Below are 20,893 nucleotides of genomic sequence, written 5' to 3'. Positions count from 1 at the left end.
ACGTACGTTCTGTCCAAAGAACCGGTGAACTAAAACAACAGGAAGAGACTTCCCAGCAAACTTCCCTCAGGCAGAACCATGGCCATGCACAGAGCTAAAGACCCCTGCTCCGTTGTATGAGGAGGAACCAGTCTTCATCCATTATGCTCCTTTTAGTAAAGCTTTAATGGGGAAACATGGAATATATAAAAAATGAGGAAACTGAAGATGTCTGATTTTTATCCTATTTTCCTGCGCATCATTTCTCACCCATTTATTCTGGTCTCTTGTTTCTATAGTATTGAACTTTCAACTGTTCTTTAATGTCTGCCAATAGTGAGACTGAAAGTATTGCCCTTATTGAGCTCTGGTGGAGTGAAAACCTGAAACACCATGGAAATTTCTACCATTCCAGCACTATGACTGATCCCCCTGGAGGAGCCAACTCTTAGGTAGCCCACAGCTGAATTGCCAGCTCTGGCAGCACCCTTAGTGGAGCCTGTCACTCCAGTGCAAGTACACACACAAGTGCAGTGGGATTCGTCAGCAGAACAGTGGTGGGTACAGACCTGACCACTGATGTCCTGACCAAGGTTCTGCATCTCCACGCTGTCAGCCCCTGGTAATTTCAGTTCCCCAAACACTGAAGGATGTGCTCACATATGAACCGTATAAAACCTGCCACCACTGAGGTCCTCAAAGTCAGCGTAATAAACGTGTAAAATGAACCTGGCTCAATCACCTCAAAGGTCTATACATTTTCCTTTAGCTGAGACATACACTGAGTCTGCATTGCCAGTTTGGCATATCTCCCTTCATTAAGAATGGTCTTGTCAAGCTGAGGATTATTTTTCGTAGTATAATGGGGAAAATACCAGACTTTTTGCCTTTCCACGTTTTCCCTAGAGACACAGCTGCTCAATACATTTTAGTGTACAACATATCTGCTAAGTTACAGCTTGAAGCTAAATTTTCAATAGAGCAAGACTGCCTGAAACTGGGGTCTTGAAAAGCACTTGCACTTTACAAGCAGGAGATGTATGTAGTATACAGTGCTTTTAAAACCAAACCCTACACTGTTATCTGGGCATGCTGAAAACATCAGCAGAAGCTAAAGCAAAAATCCCCCCTTGCCTCAAACTCCAGAAACAAAACTGAGCTTGTCCAGAGCTCAGGCATACCTGTATCTGATTCGGGACTGAAATGCCAATAGAGTTAAACTGAGGGTGTTTTACTCTCAAAGTTCTTCTAATATTATTGTCATTTGCCTGTGAATTTTCTAAGGTTGGGCTGTCCCATCATTGTAAGACGTGGGTAAGCCCCTATTACAAGAGCCTTCTGTAAGTAAATAGAGTTTCTTCCTCAGCTGGGTTTTCCCCCTTCATTAGGAGGAGATGCCACATTCTGTTCTTGTATTCCCTGGCTTTTGCCAGAGGCACAGAGCTAGCTATAATTTTTCCACCAGGAAGGAGGAGGTGGATGCATGCCTGGTACACGTGTCTACATCCAAGCATTATGCAAACCAGCCCAGGCCACATGCTTTCCATGGCATGCATGTTGAAAACCATTACTTTACATGCAGGCAGTTGCCTAATGGGCCACGGGCAGAGCAGACCCCTCTGGATCCAGCACAGGAACAGAACTGCTGCTGCACTCCAGAAGCCACCGTGGGACACAGCTCTGAGCGGGCAGTGAGCGAGGAGCCTTGCCTCCTCCTGACGGCAGTACAAAGATCCAGCTGATTCTGATGAGGCCTCATTGAGCTTTGCATGTCTCCCTTTTTAATGTAGATGTATTATCCCGGTGCCAGAAGAAGAGCAGAGCAGATTACAAGCCATAGCTTCATCTCCGCGTTTCAGCCTCCTATTTATACACAACACAATATACGGGTTTTCAGATGCTGCCAAGAAATCAAGTTTGGGAAAAAAGGGCACCAGAACTTTTCATCTGCAAGTCAGTTCAAATAACAACTTGTTAAAAACCAACTTTGAAATGTAAATAGCAGCTTCTGCAGTCTCTGAGTAGTTGCAGTAACCTCAGTGCTCAGTATTGCAGAGGCCTGTGGGCTCCGCAGCAGGGAAAAGCCCGCTGTGCTTCCTAAAGTCCCAGCCAGCAAAGCCCCAGCTCCCTCTCCACTGCGGCACAGGCTGAAATGCTGATCTCATGTTTGGTCTTTTGACAAATTTTCCTTTAATGAATTGATTCCTACAGTTCATTACCATACCCACTTCCACTTCTGTATACACATATGTCTTAATTAGCTGCTCATTGGCTGGTTAATTACAAGAAAACAGCTGACAGCTGCCTCGCTGCATCCTAATGGCAGACGTTTTGGAATGACTGTATGCAAGCCTATGACAACAAAGGCTTTTTCATAATCCCATGATTTATGGCTAATACTTAAAGACTTCCACGTATCATTAACTTTTGCAATATTCTGAGCAATTAACAATTAGTTGGGGGGGATCATTCTTCTACTGTGTTCTAAAGCAAACCATCAAAGAAACACCAGAAAAATACACTGTCCTATGAAAGACAGATCAACTTTTTAACCCTTTTAAACCAACGAGCATATAGTTTAGTTGTAAAGGGAGGAGAGTGTTGTGACAACACTGTTTAAAAACTTTGGTGATGAAGTATTTGACAACAAAGTTATAGAGCTATTGAAAACAGAGACAAAATGTTCGATTTTACAGAGGTATTAAAGACAGGAGTGAGGTGGTGTTCATCGGGTTACACAGGGCTCCTGATCGCCCATGCTGTAACAGGGCTCATCTTTAACGTGTTTTGCTTGGAATTAGCTAGGAAAACAATTAAAAATAGGAGAACTTCAAAGCCTCAATTCAGTGCATGTTTGCAACACAACAGTAATGGCAGGTTGGCCAGCGAAGAAAGTGAACGAAGGAAACGAATGGCCAGAAGTAATGCAAGGTGGGAAGTGACAATACAGCAGGTATTGTTCTGAAGTAACACAGACATTCCTGGTAGTTAAAATGAACAAGACCATCTTTGGTCTTAAAAGAGACAAGAGGCAAAAGCTGGTACCTATAAACCTTTGCCCAGCAGTGCCCTGCAGGGATGGCTTTGAGACCAAGTGTTGCAGGCAAGGAAAGAGGGGGGCACACTAAGGTGCCTGTAGATCAGCTGGGCATGAACTGACAGCACTGGCAGCACAAGTAACTGCACCTGCACACTAAAAGACATAGTTCATTAACAAAATCTTGATTTCAAACTACATGCTTTTTTATACCCTTCTGAAGCGTTCAGGTGTTTTCTGACAATGCTGAACTGGATTCAGCTTTCAGCTATGAGAACAATGGCTGTGTACAAAGCAGTCTCTTTTCTTAGCATCACCCCTAGTAGAGAGCAAAAGGTTGTTACTGGGTTCCCACAACTAATGATTGAAGAAATGCTCCATACAGATACGAGTCTTTTTAGTAATGCTACTGCAATAGTACTATTTCCAAACTTACACAGGAGAATAAACTTCTATTTTTAAGTTGTGACACAGTCTTTGTGTCATTCTTCACCCATATCTCGGAGTCCTATGTGATTAATCTCATCTTCCCTTTTCCCCCACTGTATGTTGCATACAGGATATCAACAATGGCTGGATGGGAAAAAAACCCCACTTTTTAAAAATTTAGTCTATATAAATAAGCCACTGGAGCCCTCCCAGATAAAGTATAAAACAGAGCCTGCCTAAAACCTGTTTTTCACTGGATGGAGGGAAGCGGAGGGGGTGTTCCATTTTATTTCTTAAAGGCAGATTGAAATTCAGCTCAATAGTTGGATGGGTTGGGAGTATTCAATGATGTTTGTGCAAAGCACAGCCAGTAACTTCATAAAACCAGTCAGTAACATCAGAGTGGAGTAGGAAATGAAAATTTCTCACAAAACAGTAACTGGCTTCATTACAGATCTTCAGTTCTAGCTATGTGAAACACAATTTAACAATGAAAATGGGTCAGAAGACTTTCAACCATGTGAAATGCAGGAGTCACAAGCCTGTAGAAGAGCAAAAGGATCAGCAATTTTACAAGAACCTGTGATTTCATACACAATACAGATTAGGATTGCAAAGTAGGTCTCTGCAACTAAAACAACACTTTAGGTTTTAAATAAATTACCTTTCCTGTGGTCATTGGTATTTATACAGTAACACCTAAGTTAATGTTACTATTAAGTAACATTAAAGTTCACAGCAAACCAGAGTGAAAATAGTAAGAGCTGAAAACACTTCACTTTGTGCTGCTGGTGCTGCCTGTACATCACTCTTGACAGGCCTGGCTCGAGAGGGCAGCAGCACATCTGTTCACTTTTGAGGGCTAAAGCCCTGACCATGTCATCTAACACACACAGATGGGTTTGTAGCACCGGTGCAAGAACCTCACTGACTTCTCTGGGATGGTCTGTTGGTGCAGAACATCAGCTCCAGGAATCGGAGCACTGGGAACTAGGTCTTCACAGCAAAGTGCTTTTTACAAAGGAGGATTTAGTGTAACATGAAGAGCAATGCAAGCATGCTCAAACCTGCAGAGATCGTAGCCAGAGAAAGCTGGGAAAAACCCCATACCAATACACACCTGGCTCCCTCGGCAGAAGCCAAGCTATGCCAACTTTTTCACCAGCCAAAATATTTCTGTTGGGTGAGACTTTGTTGACATTACTGTGGAAAAGTGTAGCACACACAAAATCCATCAGCTACAGCAGGGCATTCTAAATGCTGTCTCGGTCATGATCATTTAAACTCCTGTGACTCTTGCCCACTAGCACTGCCTTAGCTGTCACCACTCGCAGGTCATCTGGACTCTGGCATTAAAGAGTGAGCTTCAGAGTAACTTCCCTCCTGAAAGGGAAATACCTTGGTTAACTAAGTTGATATTCCTTGGCTTTCAAATCCTGCCTGAAAGTTTATGGCTAGAAAACCTCACTCTGCTACTCCAAGAGAAGGAGAAAATGCCCAGCTTCATTCAGAAGGCTACTGTCTGTCTTATCCATGCACGCTCCGCTTCCAAGATTCAAGTGCCTTCAGTGTGCTCAGCATTCCTTTCCACCTGCCTCTCCTCCCAGCCTTCCCCACCAGCTGCCTGTCCCTGGAGAATTCTCAGCATTAGACCTAGGGTTGCACAGAGCTCCGAGAGAATTCAGCTTATACAGAATGCCAAGGAAAATAATTTGTTCTGAAACATAAGGAGCTGCACACGCATTTCTTGCTGTCAGGCTCACATCTGATGTTCTGGCTGCTGGACGTACACAAAGGACCCTTCTCCTAATAACTCATACTTGCATTTATTCCCAGGAAAGCACAGTTCCTGATGGAGGGATGCTCGATGGACATGTCTGTCTCTTATCTTCAGTGCTACCTACTAATAGAACTGCATGGTGTGCTCCACTGCCACCTCCTGCATTTTGGAGGAGCTTTTCTCACATATATGGGACTTAGGAGAAGACAAGGTGAAGGAACTGCAAGAAGATGAAGCAACAAATAGCTCAGCTGGCAACTTTCCTTTCCTTTGGCAGCCCGTCCCTGTTCTGCAACAAGCCATGTTGAGAAAGGCCTGTTCCTTGCCTCGGCGAGCGGTAGTGCTGTGCTGACCTCAGTCTGTTGACAGAAATGGTTTGTCATCGATCTCGAGGCTCAGGTACACCAGGATACACACCAGCCCCAGCCCGCTTAAGGATTAAAGAGGTCTCAGACATTGAACATAACTCGATACTCTTTGACAAGCTGGTCATACAGCAGAATTCTCACTGCCAATGTCTGCCACCTCACAGCTGAAATCTGATAAAAGCTGCTTGACCACATAAAGCTGTCAAAAGTAACCACTTCATTATCAACCCATTTTAGTGCATTTCTGACATTTCCCACAGTAACAGCAGTTACAAAGAGCAGAAGGTGCTGCCCCGTTATCATTCTAACATGCTTAGATTTTTAGTTTCTTCTCTTCCTTCTTACCAACACTTCCATGAGACTGAGACAATGTGTGAATGGAAATACAAAAATCTTCCTTGGAAAAAACACAAAAGAAATCCCTATAATGTGAAAGCAAGGAAGCTACTGTTTGAGGATGGGTAGTAGTATTGAGCAAACCAGTAGAGCAGACTGAAAACTGTCACAAATTCTTTACCCCTATAATGTAGATTAGCAGTAGGAAAAACTATCAGCATGGAATTGCAACATGTGCGCACATGAGGAAAGCAGAAGCCAGAGCACAGCTGTGCACACTGTGGCACTCCAAGCTAGCACCATAATTGTGCACCAGTGATAGAAAGGAGTGATTAGCTTCACAGTGCTCTGGCCTAGAGTTAGTGTTGTCCGAATGAATTCTTACTTGTGAGGGACAAACTGAACAACACATGCATGCTTTTAATGTAACCCTTGTTCACTGGAGTTACTGAAGATACAAATGAAGAAAAAAATTAAAGCCTAAACTTTATACAGCAATGGTTGCATTGCAAGGAACAGGCACCAATCAGATACCAGCCAGAATGGATGTGCAACTGTAGCAGAGGACAAAAGAAAACTGAGAAGTCAGAGAGCTCTCACGTATGGCAGCACAGCTTCTCAGCATTCACTAAACAAAAAACGGACAGGGAGATCTGAAAGCCCCAAACTCTCAAATGAATCCACAGAACAGATTCTTTGTGGCATGCTTGAAGCGGATGGTCTTTCTGTATCTCTTCTGCTTACCCCCAGAGACAGTTCACAGCACACACACTACAACTGCAAAGCCTTTGAGGCTTGTCCCAAAATCTAGGGTGGGGTTTGCGTGTGTCACATAATGCCATATTTCAAACCCAAATAAACCCAGTCCTTCAGAATCCCCAGCTGATTCCATGTTCTTTGCACTGGAATCCACTGACCCAACTGCAGCGCAATGCTTGCTCTTTAAAAAAAAAGGAAGGAAAATAATCACTATCAAAAGGCTAAATGCTGCTTTAAGACTTAATATTTTAGAAGCTTACCTTGCAGCCTTCACATGTAATGACACCATAATGGATTCCTGATGATTTGTCTCCACAGATCTTGCATGGAATAATTTCAATTTGAGCTGCAACAGAAGCACGCAACCAGTTAATTACATTTTCTTTTAAACACCTTATAAAAGCATTCCCTGATCAGCATTTGTACAGTGAAAACTAATAACCTGCTAAACATTATACTGCATTAACTATTCATTGCTGAACTGCAAGGGTCCCCTAGAGCTTTGAGCTAAATTATGGCTGCTCGTTATATAATGGCTTTTGGGTTATTAAAATGGGTCATTTGAGAAGGTGTTTAAGAACCCACAGGAAGGCTGGAATCAGCATTTCAAAGCCAAAAAGAGTAGAAGAGTTCAGAGTTTGGCCGAAGAGCTGAGACAACACCAGAAAGGTTTCTTCCAATCTTATTAATGTGAGGTTGTAAAACGTAATTTTAGGGTGTGCCCTGCCTGCCAGTGAGCACAACACCTTCACCAGAGGGGTGCCCATCATGCCATCCACTGCTCACCAGTGGCCAGGCCTAGAGAGAAGGGACAAGGCAAAAAGGAAGCGTGCTTTACTTGAGAAATCCAGAGGTCACCTATCTGCCCTGGGAGTGACTTGCCAGCATGTGTCTGTGTGTTAGCCACCACCGAACAGGTAAGGAAGGGAAGTACGGCAGGGTTCTGGTCAGCTTACGGAAACCAAGGGAGTTGGTGCAGGCTGGACACTGGCAAAGAGATACAGGATATGAACCCCCCAGTTTTTAAATGGAACTTCAGACACGTAAAACACACCTACTGAATTCAGTTCAGTGTGTGGCAAACTCTAAATCACAGCACCCTCCCATGTGAATACATGGATTTAAGAAGGTGTTTAGGAGGCTCAGGAATTCCTCTTCAACTTTTAGATCACATAGCTGCAGTCACTTTGCTGGAAAGTCTTTCTGGATAGGACCAGGCTGAGGCAGTGCTTTGCAGTATCAGACCAGCAGTCCACATTGTACATGTGCTTGCACATGCTCACACAAACACAGACTGTACCCATCAAGTCAATAACCAAAAAATTCCAAGAAAATCCAGTCTTTGCCACAAGAGCATTAGGATCAGGCTATGTCAGGTTTCCTGAACCACCTTATTCTGAACTGGAGCACAAACACAACTCTTGCTGTGGCTCTAACAACCATCAGAAGTGCTGTTAATCTTCTGTGAGGAGATGAAATCCATTCACAAGACACAAAATTGTTTCGCACAGCTTTTATTGCTCCAGTTTATGGTGGTGACAACACATATAATGACATCTCATTCTGTCTTACAATGCATGAGCTTAACTTGGGCTGTACTCTGAACACTGTATTCAAACAGTCATGTCCACTATTATAGGACACCACGTGCATCCGCTTCCATCATTAGGATCTTTGCAATCTTGACCTTTAATCCCCCACCCTCCCTCCAGCAACAAGAGGATGGGCTGAAATCAAAAGGGGGTTTAGAACGCTTAAAAGAAGGAAATACATCTTTCTTGCAGTCTTCCAAAAACTGTTTTAATTTCACTTTGCTTCCAGCTAACCCATTAAACACAATGGAGCAGGAAGTGAACTAATACAAGGAAAAAATAAAGTGTATGCTCTTTTATGAATGTGTTACATTAATTATTACTAGAGCATCAGGTGTTTATGACCAAAACATCAAGAAGAACCCCACTTCACATCAGCAAGCTGGACAACAGGCAAATTCACAACAACTCAAAATCTGTGCAACGTTCAGTTTAGATCGAGAGAGAAATCCTTGGGCAAATTCTGGGATAGATCTACTGATTCCTGGTTGTGCCCTTTCAAAGTGAGATTATTCTGCTGCTCTGCTACAGTGAACCTGCAGCTTTCTCCAGCTCCTTTGACAGAGTGGTCACGAATATCTCACCAGCTATATGGCAGTGTTATATTTTACAGTCATTTTTATATACATAATTAGTGCCTTATTTTGAACAGGTATGATACAATTGGACCTTGTTTATCTACAATCTCCAGCACATGAGTTAAATCACCCATGAAGCCTGTCCATACAATCCCTATTTCTTAAGCAACAGGACATTTGCAGAGTGTTTCTGAAGGAATGTAATATGCCTTCAAAGTGATGGCCTAAAGCTAGGTTACTAATAGTCTTAAAGGTGCCATAATTAGTCCCAAATGCATTTTCCAGGATGCATCACTGCTAGAAGAGAATTTCCACAGATTCACAGGCTCCAGATGTGCAGCGTTTGCCAACCACTGCGTGCACCCAACCAGGTATTGCTTCAGCATTCCAGATTTCCCCCAGTTCGGAAGAGTACTTCTAAACTTCCAAGAGTACTTCCATCTGCAAGAGCACTCACTTTCAGTTAAGCACGCAGCATATAAGACTTCAACTTACCATCTCACTCTGGGATACAGGACAGTGGGATGAAACTGGGGAGCACAAATTGCTGGGGACTGCCACAACCAATTACAAATGAACGCATGGGAAGGGATCGGATCAATTACTGCTCCACGTGATGTGCTCCCTGCCCATCACTCATTGCAGTGGAACCCCTGTCACAAGTTCGTACACTTTCAATAGAGCATGAAAGGACTTAGATACTTTAAACTTACTAAATGCAAACTGCCTCTGCCAAGATTATGCATTTTTCTTATGAGGGTGAAAATATTTTCCCCACTTTTAACTTTGACATGCAAATATGTACTTGCTAAAACCTTGTTCTTATGCAAACAAGGCAGGTGGGAAATATTTTTACGTGTCAAGAATATGTTCCAACTTGGTTTCTCACATTCCCAGAGTTACTTACAGCTTCCTACAGTGCTCACATTAATTGTACCTGTTCTGTGCTTACATATATTTATATAGCATATTTTCCAAGATTATATAAAATACTCTAATTCATGCTTTAGACTAGAATTAGCCTAAATTACAGTTTACAATTTCTGTCTCCTGGGGTGGTGCTCAGGCTGATTCTGGTTCATGCATGAGCAAATTATTTCTTAAATATGAATTGCAGAAGAAAAATAAACTCTTGTGGTTGCTTAGAAACCACTACAGATACCCAGGTGACAGATGTAGTTTGTGTTCCCAGATTAGAGGCCTAAGAATCTTTCACACCCCGAAATAACAGTACTCCAGAATACTACCAAGGATGTCCTGTGCCAAAGCCAGCAAGGAATAGGAATGAAAGACCAAACAAACCACCAAGAGCAGCAAATGTGAGCTTAAGCACAGACATCCACCAAAAGTATCAAACAAGTCCCTACAGAAATGGCTCCTGAGAGGGGGAAGTGACCAGAAAGGGCCAGAGGTGGTAATCACAGAATAGTTTGGGTTGGCAGGGACCTACAAAGGTTCTTAAGAACTCATGTCAAATGCAAGACTATCTCCATAGGAAAGGGCACCTGACATCCACTGAGGTCCCTCCGTATGTGTGACTTTTAACTGGTAGCTATTCCTACCACTGCAACATCAGGTAATCTTCCTGCTGTAACATCACCTGATCCTCATTTTACAGCAGCAAATCGAGTGTGGACTCTTAGACTTGCTCAAAATCAGACAGAACAGGAACTTGAGCCCAAGTTTTATAGGGAAAAAAAGCCTGTGTTTTTTGCTCTGAACCCTTCCTCTTTTTCCATTCACTGTCTTCACCTGGCAATTGTGTGAAGTAGCTCTGGTGCTCTTAAATTATGCAACTGCCTCCACCTAATTGCTCATGAATGTGAATGTGCTGAACGCCAGCTTTTGTTTGCATCTAGAACAGAAGGACATGCAAGAATATACCTTACTCCCTCCTACTCCGGGCTGCACTTCTTTCCCCAAATCTGGAACACCTTCCCTGGGCTTGCCTGCCTTTTTCAAGCTCCCTTCCCAGACTGACCCCTCTAGACAACCTCTCTCTATTAATTTCTGCATCCTGAAATGCTGTGTGGTTCCTTGTGTGGTCTGAGCAGTAGAGGAAGTAATAAATCTAATTCTGTATTTGTAAGGAAATGCTCTGTACAAGCTCTTCATAACCTTTAGCTCCTTCCTTTCTAACTCTTTGCAAAGACTCACAATGGGACAAGAGCCTGTAGAGCCATGTAGAACATGGGGCATCTTCCTCCCCAGTTCTGCCATTTAGGGAGAGCCACACTGAGCCTTGCCCCAGGACAGAGTATGACCAGTCCATCCTGAAGAAAAACTATTTTCCAAAAACAGAAGTCTTCCCCTGCCTGAATGTTTTCATTCAAATTAATTTGTTGTCTTGGGATAGAAAAAGGATTTTCCTCCTGCCTTCACACTGTTACGTCAAACTTGTGTATTCACATCCATCCTGTTATCTTTTCCAATGTGCAACAGGTATGAAACCTCAGATTTGGTATCCTGGGAAGGGTTCTTTCATGGAAGCAAAAATTGGTCCCCACCCCCTGCCTTTTAGGGGATATTCTCCAAGCTGACCTGAGCTATCTTGGATGTTGGGTAAGTAGCTGAAGTTGCCTTGTCTGCTCCTAGAGTGAAGAGAAAAAGAGAGAAGAAAAGGAGGGAGAAGAGAAAGCGAGAAGGAAAAAGTCAGAAGGAGCATGATTCACCTTCTTCTGGACCAACAAGATGAACCCTGGAGTGGAGAGGCCTTCTCTTCACTCCTCAGAGGAGGAATTTAATGATACCTTAACTGCAAGCCTAACTTTTAGAAGATGAAAGTCAGGTGAACACTACTGCCTCTTACTATGTCTGAGTTCAAAACTCATCTTTTTCTGGAAAGGTAAGCCTGTGTAGAAGTGCGCCCTTCCTCTCCCATGGTACACAGGCTCCAAACTACCTGTGCACACTGGCAACATTCAGGTAAGAGCATTTCTATGGAGTTCCCCATCACAGCTCCCACCCTTCAGCTCTCAAAGCAGCAATATCAAGAAACTCCAAGTATACACATTCCTTTTTCACTCAGTAAAGATCAAATTACGCACATACTGGTTAGTCTGTCAGACTGGTTTCTATTCCTTAAAACTTCTTTGGGCACTGAGCATTCGTTTCCAATCCACTGCCTTTCTGGGGAAAGCACCCTAACCAAAATTGCTAGCTGAATGGAAGGCTTTTCTTGAGGCTCAGTGTCGGGTATGTACACTGGCCAGGATCCCCTGGGTCCCAGGGTACTACTCAAGAAGTTACCCCATCTCTGCTCGCCTTTCCCTGCTTCTCAGGGTACATACACTTCTGCAGCTAATGCAAAAGGGCTCTGAAATAAATATGATACATATACAAATTTGGCTAACCTGCTTCTAAAGGGATACAGTTTGTGCCAGACATCGCTGCTAGTGCTGTTTGTAAGTATATTGATTAAATTAGGAGGCATACATATTCACTGACACATTCATACATATTCATTGACTCAAACAAGGGTACTGCATGTAATGTGGTATTTAAAGCAGCATGATATCTGATCACAAACTGAATTAACAAGGACTGATTTTACTATATAATATTCTAATCTTCCTGCATTTTCAGCTTCATTACCTAAATAATTTGCTCTGTCATGTACCCTAAGTAATTTGTGCTGGCTGCAAATTACCTCCAAACACCTGCAGCTTGCAAACACTGCAATTCCACTAAACTGAAAGCTAGTGGCGCACAGCTCAGCCCATTCCCTCAATGTAGCACCTTGAGTGACCATCTGTCCACTCATATGGATTAAAACACTTACACCCTGTGTACTTCTAAGGATGACAGCTGGCTGGTAGATGTCTGAAGCATTTCTGGAGAACACAGGAAGTGTTTTGATAAGAGCTGATAGAATTTACCTGCCCACTCCTTGTGTGAAAGGTTTATTCTACAGACAGTCTCAACTGGAGATCCCAATGACACTGCTGCGACAAGTACCTCCCAAGGAGAACTAGCCAAGCATGGTATCCTAGGGATTTGAGTCTCACAATTGGATTTTCTGGGGTCCAGTAAGGTTGAAATCCCAGCAGAAGCCTTTGCAGCACACTGGGTGCTCCTTGCATCCTCCTCTCCTTTACAGCTTCTCCTATCCATAGCCCCTCAGAGGAGCACTAGTTGAGTATCTTTCTGAGTATGTTTTTCCATGTTCATGAGATGTGTAGGAATACATCTTTGGGACTGCTGATGCTCTTGCCCTTGGCTCAATGGTTTTGGGAATAAGGAGGGTTGGGGTAATGGGCAGAAACCCAGACAAACAAACAAACTCTCCAAGCCTTGTTTCCTTAGGAAATCACACTAGTAATAAAATAAAATAAATACTGAGGTTGTGCTGCTATAAATCCTTTGAAGTCTGTGGGTGTGATGGGTGGAGTAGAAACGAACACGGCCACCAAAGTATTAATTAAAAGTAAAGTATGAGCAACACCTCAAACACACAAGACAGAAATGCTGCAATCCAAGAGTAAATCTTTGGGCCTGAGCACAGCTGGATCCCTCTTACGAGGTTCCCTGACATTGTGCAGCAGTCCACAATGCTAAAAACAACTGGCTTTAAAGAGTATTAAAGGAGATGCGGGATAAGCAGTACAGAACAACCTGAGCACTTTCCGGGTTTGCCAGACTGATTTTAGGAATGACTTTCAAATTCTTTCAACCTCTGTTACTGATTGGGATGCACTGAAGGGAACAGTTCAGTAAGAGCTCGTGTTCCCATGCCAGGATCACTGATTTATGTTTGTTTTCCTTTAAGCCAAGAAATTTTTCTTACACAAATCTTAAAGAACTGAAGCTTTGCTATCATATGAAGCACTAGATTCAACAAAGACACTTGAACGCCTCATGAAAGAAGGCTGTGTGGAAAATAGTTTGGATTCTGTAACAGGCTTCTATGTGAACTTCTATGTGAAGTTGTTGTGGTGAGGTCTCTCTATATTTTTAGTGTTAAATTCAGATAGAAAATTGCTGAAAAATCTTAACAGATCATAATATTCTTAATTCTTATAAAGAAAAATTAAAACAAAAATAAATGCCAACATAAACGATCCCAGACTTCTGCAAGTGTTTAGGAGCACAAACAAGCTAAAAACTGGTCTAGGGTTTTCAGAGGAACTCAAAGAGATGATGTTCGCTCCCTCTGTTACGTGTGCAACACTAGGTGATTTTTATTTTCCTTCAGTCTTATATTTCTTCCCTGTCCTGGCTTTATACATCCAGACATGCTGTTATTCTTTTTTGACCCAGTAATGCAACTTGGCATCTCAACATTTGTATCACCAACCAACTTCGTACTTTTGAGGAAAGGCCAGCAATCTAGTTAGCAGCTGAAAAGAGATGGTCTGATTTCCCTTGTTCAAGCAATGACAGGTAGAGACAGCTTTAGCTTGGGACTCTGGTCACATTCTGAAACCATACCACAGACCAAACGATAACATCAAACCACTGACGGACAAGCCTAGGCTCAAACTAATCAAGACTGCTGCATCCAGATGCGCTTACTTGTCCAGGAGCACAGAAAAGTAACTCTTTGGAGAATCGCTCTCATTACTTCCCAGAGCATACAGCTAACACCTTCCCAGGTTGTGAAGACTAGGGAGCTGTGTCCAGCTTTGTAACTGCATACATGAACTTCAATCACACTGACAAGGTGGCTGAAATACACACCAAGAGATGTACACTGCAGCAAGACAGAGGATAATGATTCTCTTTAGAGAAGATAAAACAAAAAAAAACCAAGGCACCAACTCTGAATACAAATTCTGCTTTTTTATAGCAGTAGAGAAGATTCACCCACTAGAAGCAACACAGGCACAGTAACAAGCCATAGTAACCAAACTTAGTGGCAAAGAACGAGGAAACAACCAAGGGAAGTGTTGCTATGCAATGTCCTATGCATTTCAAACCCAAAGCATTTGAAAACCAGTATGACTATTTCAATATGGTCAGATAAGTCTTCCAAATCCTATACAACACCAATTTCTCCCATAACATTTTGACTTCTCACTTTCCTTCTTGGTGGCTCAGGGGTTTATGAATAAACATCTAATCATTTCATTCCCCTCTTCTTCTCTGGCTGAGAACTAACAGTAGTTATACTGACTACAGGAACACACTTTGAAGCATGATGAATCCGAAGACTGGGCTAAGTGTACCTCTTTTTTAAATAAAACAATCAACAAAACCAGTTTTTCACTAGAAAACACACAAAGACCACAATCATGTGGCTCTTCTTTATGAATTATAATATAGTTTTAATCAAAGCCCTGACTTGTACGTCAAGAAATAGATACTATAGTCCTCATTCTAGTGCTGATTTGTTGTGTGAATGGGGACGCTAGTTGGTGTCTCATTTTATCTGCCCATGTAATCAGGATAATCGTTCTTTATCTCTACTCCATCCACAGCTATCTTAGGTGACTGGGACTTACTGCCAAATCTTGGGTCTTGGTCTTATGATCCAAGAAACCAGTGAGCAGACTTCCTGACAAACAAATCTCCAGCATTTTGAATTGCTTATATTTGTTGGAATTTTGTTAGTTCCCTGTTTTAACTTTAAAGCCAAAGCTTACAGGTTTAATTACACAGCTACAGAACGTTGTACTTGACAAAACCACACAAAATATGAGGTTTAGAAGCAACATAGGTGTGAGCTATCACCACAGGAACTGCCAACACTGATGACTCCTGCTCTCATCTGCTACTGCATTTATTCAGTAAGCTAGTGCTGCTGTCAATCCGCACTCTGTGTTTTTACAGGATTCTATAGTTCACTCAGGTTTTGACATCCCTTATTTCTTCCTACAGATAACAACTAACCTTGGAAAAAAGAAGTAAGCTGGTAGGCCAAGACACATGTGTACCTCAAGGCAGGGTAAGCGCCCTTACACACTCAATCACACTGAGCTTTCTCACAGTCTTTGCAATTTATTTTTGTTACACTGAGAAAAGCAAATCTACACTGATTTCTCCTTCCTGGTGTCTGTATGTTGGTCTGTCATTTTGCAGTATTAACAGGGAGGAAAACAGAAGGTGAAATCTGCAGGAGGACGTAATTCAGAGTACATTTAGTTGCTGGAGCTAGCTGGACAAAACTACTGGCATTCTCGCCCCTCCCACCAGAAACAAACGTGTACCGCAGAGCTTAAATATATTTGCACTGCTGTTCAATTCCCCAATTCTCCCGAAGAAGCTAATAAAGATTTGATTTTAATGAAAAAAATCTTTCAATATTGTAGCATTTCATAGTGAAAACCTAAATTACCTCTGACATTTGCTGCACAGATTAATGCACAGAGCCCCACTTTAAACAAAACTTCCTACTCTCAAGTGTTGGACCTCACCTGAAGACTGGAATTTGTGAACTCCTGCACTGCCCTCCACCTTCTTTTCCCTCATTAAATGTACTGGCTTAGGGGAACATCTCAACATTTTGGTTTACTTGCTTGCAGTAGGAAAACAAAGAACTTGACCAACCACTTGTCAATTTTAAGCACCACTTCAGCAAGTCAGCTACAAGTATCATTCCCAACAACCTTCACTTGAATTATTTTTCATAGGCTGCAAACAGTCTTAAATGAGCAACACTTTGAAGGCAATCATTTTCGTCCCTATTGCAAAGCGTAGAGTTACTGTATTATGGGAGTAACTTAGTTGCTAGCTAAATTACATTAGGATTCATTAAGGAAAGATCTTTTACTAGCTTTTTAGAACAGCAGTAAAAGGGTAGGCTTAGAAGCCTTAAAGAGTCTTAGACTTCCTTTTATACAACATGAAACCTCTGCCATTTGATACTCTTAAGGAGCTACATACATTTGTGCTATCCATTTGCAAAATTACATCTCGGTTCCATGGCCTCATTAGGCACAAATCAAATGACACCTACAGTTACTGGATTAAAAAAAACACACCTGGGAAAAGCTAATAACTTGCAAGAGTGTCACAGTTATTAGCAATTTCAACTAAATTCATTAGCAAGGTGACAAGCTTCTGACTGGTTAAAGGACATTAGGTCAGTGTGACTACAGCATCGGCTAAACATGGGTAACAATGCAATTTCACTGATGCTACTAGTGCATGTAGCTTTCAGATCAAGCATTAGTAATTCCTGATACTACTACTTAGAAGGTTGTCTCCCATTAGCAACCCACAAACACATGTTCTCTGTCACAATGCACACGCTTTCCTTTTTACTTCAATATTCAGCCAAGTCAAGTTCCACTTTAACAGTTCCTCAGAGATGGCAACAAGCTGTTCAGAAGAAGGAACATGGAATGAACTCAGAAGAGCGGGAATCCTGTAAGGCAAGTGTCCTTTTAAACAAGGCGAGTGTCACCATTCAGCTTGGTCCATTCAGCTTGTGCAGCCAGGCTGCACAGATTTTTGAAGGGTCTGGCCTCTACAGAAATTGCAGGAGGTACTGAGAAATGGGACTTTGTCCAGTCAAGCTAAAGCCAGGCACACACGGCTGGTGCAGGAACACTTCCCTCCCAGAGAGCTGCACTTGGATGAAAACCCACTCAAACCCTGAATTTACTTCCACAGAAAGAACTGCAGGGAAAAAAAAAATTCACCCAGTGGAGAAGCTGTACTGCTCTGCAGTGACCACATCTGCCTTTTTAAGCTATTGCCTTTTTCTTTTTTGGCTGTACATAAATTTGATGTCATTAAAAAGGCTTCCTTTGATGCTGTATGCCAAGTGGAATCATTAGTTTCTCACAAAGGTGTGCTCTAAATGTCTGCTTTAAATTTTCATTTTCAGATGATTCATCTATGAGATGAACAATAACAACCAAACCAACTCCAGAACTCTGAACAGTAAGGAGCCTTTCAGCTGCACTCGCTCGTTTATTACCTCTCTCCAACACCTCCTTTCTGGATTCACATGGCAGCCAATATCAAACATGAATTCTTCAACTCCTTCTGTGATATATGGCCATCAGAAGCAAAGCACAGCCAGGTTCCCTCACACAGAGGTTCTTCTCAAGTTATCCTGCATCTTTCTAGCTGCATGGGGTCACTTTTTTTTTACCCAAGGATGCTATCCATTGCCACTGCTTCTAGTGTATGTGTGTTATTTTGTCACAGCTCCTGTTCACAAATCCTCTTCTGAGGATTAATGAAACGGAGGAATACTCCAGAGGAAGCTGCATTCTCAACCACTGTAGCTTCAGCTACTCCCCTAGGCTCGAAGAGGGGAGCACAAAATAGAATAATCATATCTATATTTCCTCCATTTGGAAGAAAATGTCACCGAAGTCCCAAAACAAGCAATGATTTACAGCTGTTACGTTTCCTTATAGATTTTAATCTTAGTGGTACTTCATTGACTTGCATGAAGTTACACGATTATCCTTCACCTCTGGAAGTGGGCTGGGGCCACCAAGTTGGCCAGAGATTGTGGAGAGGCTGCAGGGGGCAGCCAGCTCTGCCTGTCTGCACTCTGGCACTGCAGCATCTTCCTCCTCCTCCCTCAGGTGTTCTCTTGTAGAAGGGCACAGGAGAAAAATGCTATGACCTGTCCCCCAAAACTGCACCAGAACGTGCCGGGTGTTATCAGAGGAGATGGAGGCTCTGGCTTACACCAAAATAAACCCACCATCAGTCTATCAGTCCTAAAGCCACTTCTACCAGACACAAAGGGGCTTTTTCCCCAACACGTTCTTCAAATCACGTTTTACAGTGTCTTCCCCCACCAGCCATGCTCATGCTGTCTCCCTGGACTCAGCTCTGCTTCCCTGCTTCTTTATATCCCTATAATGTCTGTTTGAAAACCATCTTCATTTCCTAACAAGAATCATGAAAGGAAAAAAATGACGTTGACCATAAAAATGTTTTAGAAAATTACAACTTGTGATAAGAAAAGGTCTAGCAAAAGCTCTTTCTTTGCCACAATCAGATCAGGTGCTGCGACCTCCATTAAAACCCTTTCTTTTGGCTGCTCATTTCATAGCATTTAATTTCCTGCTTCTCAGTGATTAAACCAACTGAAAGGTAGTAGATAAAGCGAGTTTGCTTGCTGTTTCAAACAGATACTTTAATGCTTCACGTTTAAAAAGCTTTCCAAGTGTCTTCAGACGCTGGTTAACAAACACTGTACATAAAACCCTGTCTGAGGTCAGACTGTGGCAGCAGGTATGTGACTGAAACTTACTACAACAGCTCTATCGCAACATTGTATGCACAGGATACCTCCATTGCATACATTAAGGAAGCTTAAAGTTAAGCTTCACATATTTAAACACTAACAAAGTCTGCTTAATGGCAGTCTTCAAAATGACAGTGGCCTCCTAATCTGCTAGAGATAAAGGAGTGCCAAGATTAATGATTACATAAGTGCATCGCAGAGCCCAGAAACAATAATCAGCTCTTCTGTTGTTATTTGTGTACAAAGGCTATTAGAGTCATCTGACATTCCAAAATCCAATTTGAAGTTGCTAAACCCCTTTCACATACTTATTTGAGGTTGGAAAACTGAGAGGTTCGACAAGGGAAAGGAAGGGTTTGATTTCCTAATTCTTTTCCCCTTACTGATTTTGCTCTAAGCCAAATCTCTCCTTAAGAAAAGCAAAAAAATAAGCTTTTAAACAATGCCTGGAGTAACCCATATTACTGCTGAAGGAGTAATACCAATAAAAGCCTGACATGCTTAGATAGCAAAATCTGAAATAATGACTACAAGCAGACCAAGGAACTACTCTGTTGGGAAAGACCCCACTGGGTTGAAGGTGTCACTGACCTCAGCCACACAGCTCTGACAAGACCGGCCATCTCCAGCAGATCAGCAGGGTGAGAACCCAGAGGTGTCAGGTACCCAATATCCCTGTCAGTCCAGTAATGGACTCCGGGGGAATTCACTCTCTGCATTCATACAGGCACAGTGGGGCTTGCAAGAGACTAGACAGCTCTTTGCAGAGTAAGGCAAACGACAGGTCTGACTGCAGCCTCTCTAAATACCATACAGTCAGTTATTTCTCCACAAAAGTCCTTGAAAACTCAAAGCAACCCCCTCTGTTTCTATCAGAAGTCTGAAAAGCAAGGATAGAAACAGAAGGAACAAACTGATCTTTTCCTGGTTCCTGCATTGCTCCTTTGCCTCCACACATGAACAGAAAATGGGACAGGAAAAGAGGTGGCTCTGTCCCTGCTCTCTCCAGCTGATCAAGGAGTCCTGTTTCACCCTCCTTGACGACTGCACAGCAGCAGCAGATCCGAGGCAAGCTTCCTCTTTCCCTGTCGTGACAGCCTGCAGTCTCAGATTCTCACACAAGCACAACAGACCCATTACAGACTACGTGCACAAGCTTTCCCTTTACGGCTGTGAAGTGATTTTCTAGTGTTCCCTAAGGTAAAGTCAATTAAGTGATAACTGCATCTGTGCAGAGAGTGTTCAAAATGCTAATACCCCCACCCAGATAAGTCTTCAACTCTGCCTGCTTATTTATCTCCAGCTCTTATAAATTATTGCCATGAATGCTCCAGTGCCTTCACCCATCATCTTTGCAATCCTGCTTCTTCCTAACAAAGAGGCAGCTGTACCACTCTGACCACACCAGGGAATGAAACCATACAAGCCAAGAAGTACCAGCTGACCTACAGCAGTGTGTACCTACTGGCACATATTGCTGCTCTCAAAGCTTCTTCAGCTTTTCATCTAACCTAGAGACGTAAGAAAACCTGCTATGCCATCAGAGGCTCGCATGCCCCAGAAGTAACAGCAGTTCGCACCATGAACTAGCTAACACAGTTTGCCACCTGTAAAAGAAAAGCCATCATGTTTGGGGTTGTGCCATTTGGCCATCAGACTGCAGAATGTTAATTTTGGCCACCTTTGCACTGGAGATAACACAGTCTTAGAGCCAGCTCCTGGCTCTAAGACAGCTTCTTACCTCCATGTGAGTCATCCCATTGCTCTGTATGTATCCAATACTCATGTATGTCTCTGGCCACACACGTTCAAGGTGTTCTCATGTTTCTAAGTGAAAAACAAACAAAAAGCCCAAACAAAAAACACAGTGAAGCTG

General features: G+C 42.6%; 1 protein-coding gene across 2 annotated transcripts in view; it reads right to left on the bottom strand.

Moving 5' to 3' along the window:
• RORA (RAR related orphan receptor A) overlaps positions 1 to 20,893 on the bottom strand; it is a gene marked incomplete at its 5' end in the record, with an annotated part of 347,719 nt that overhangs the window by 13,710 nt on the left and 313,116 nt on the right. For both annotated transcript variants that reach the window (XM_080626591.1, XM_080626592.1), the window contains one exon: positions 6,949 to 7,034. In XM_080626591.1, the coding sequence (XP_080482717.1) occupies positions 6,949 to 7,034 (86 nt within the window). The remainder of the gene's footprint in view (positions 1 to 6,948; positions 7,035 to 20,893) is intronic.

The sequence above is a fragment of the Psittacula echo genome (genome assembly GCF_963264785.1).
Source record: "Psittacula echo genome assembly, chromosome: 10".
Classification (NCBI taxonomy): Eukaryota; Metazoa; Chordata; class Aves; order Psittaciformes; family Psittacidae; genus Psittacula; species Psittacula echo.
Note: the sequence above shows the minus strand (reverse complement) of the source record. Positions and strands in the feature narration are given on the sequence as shown.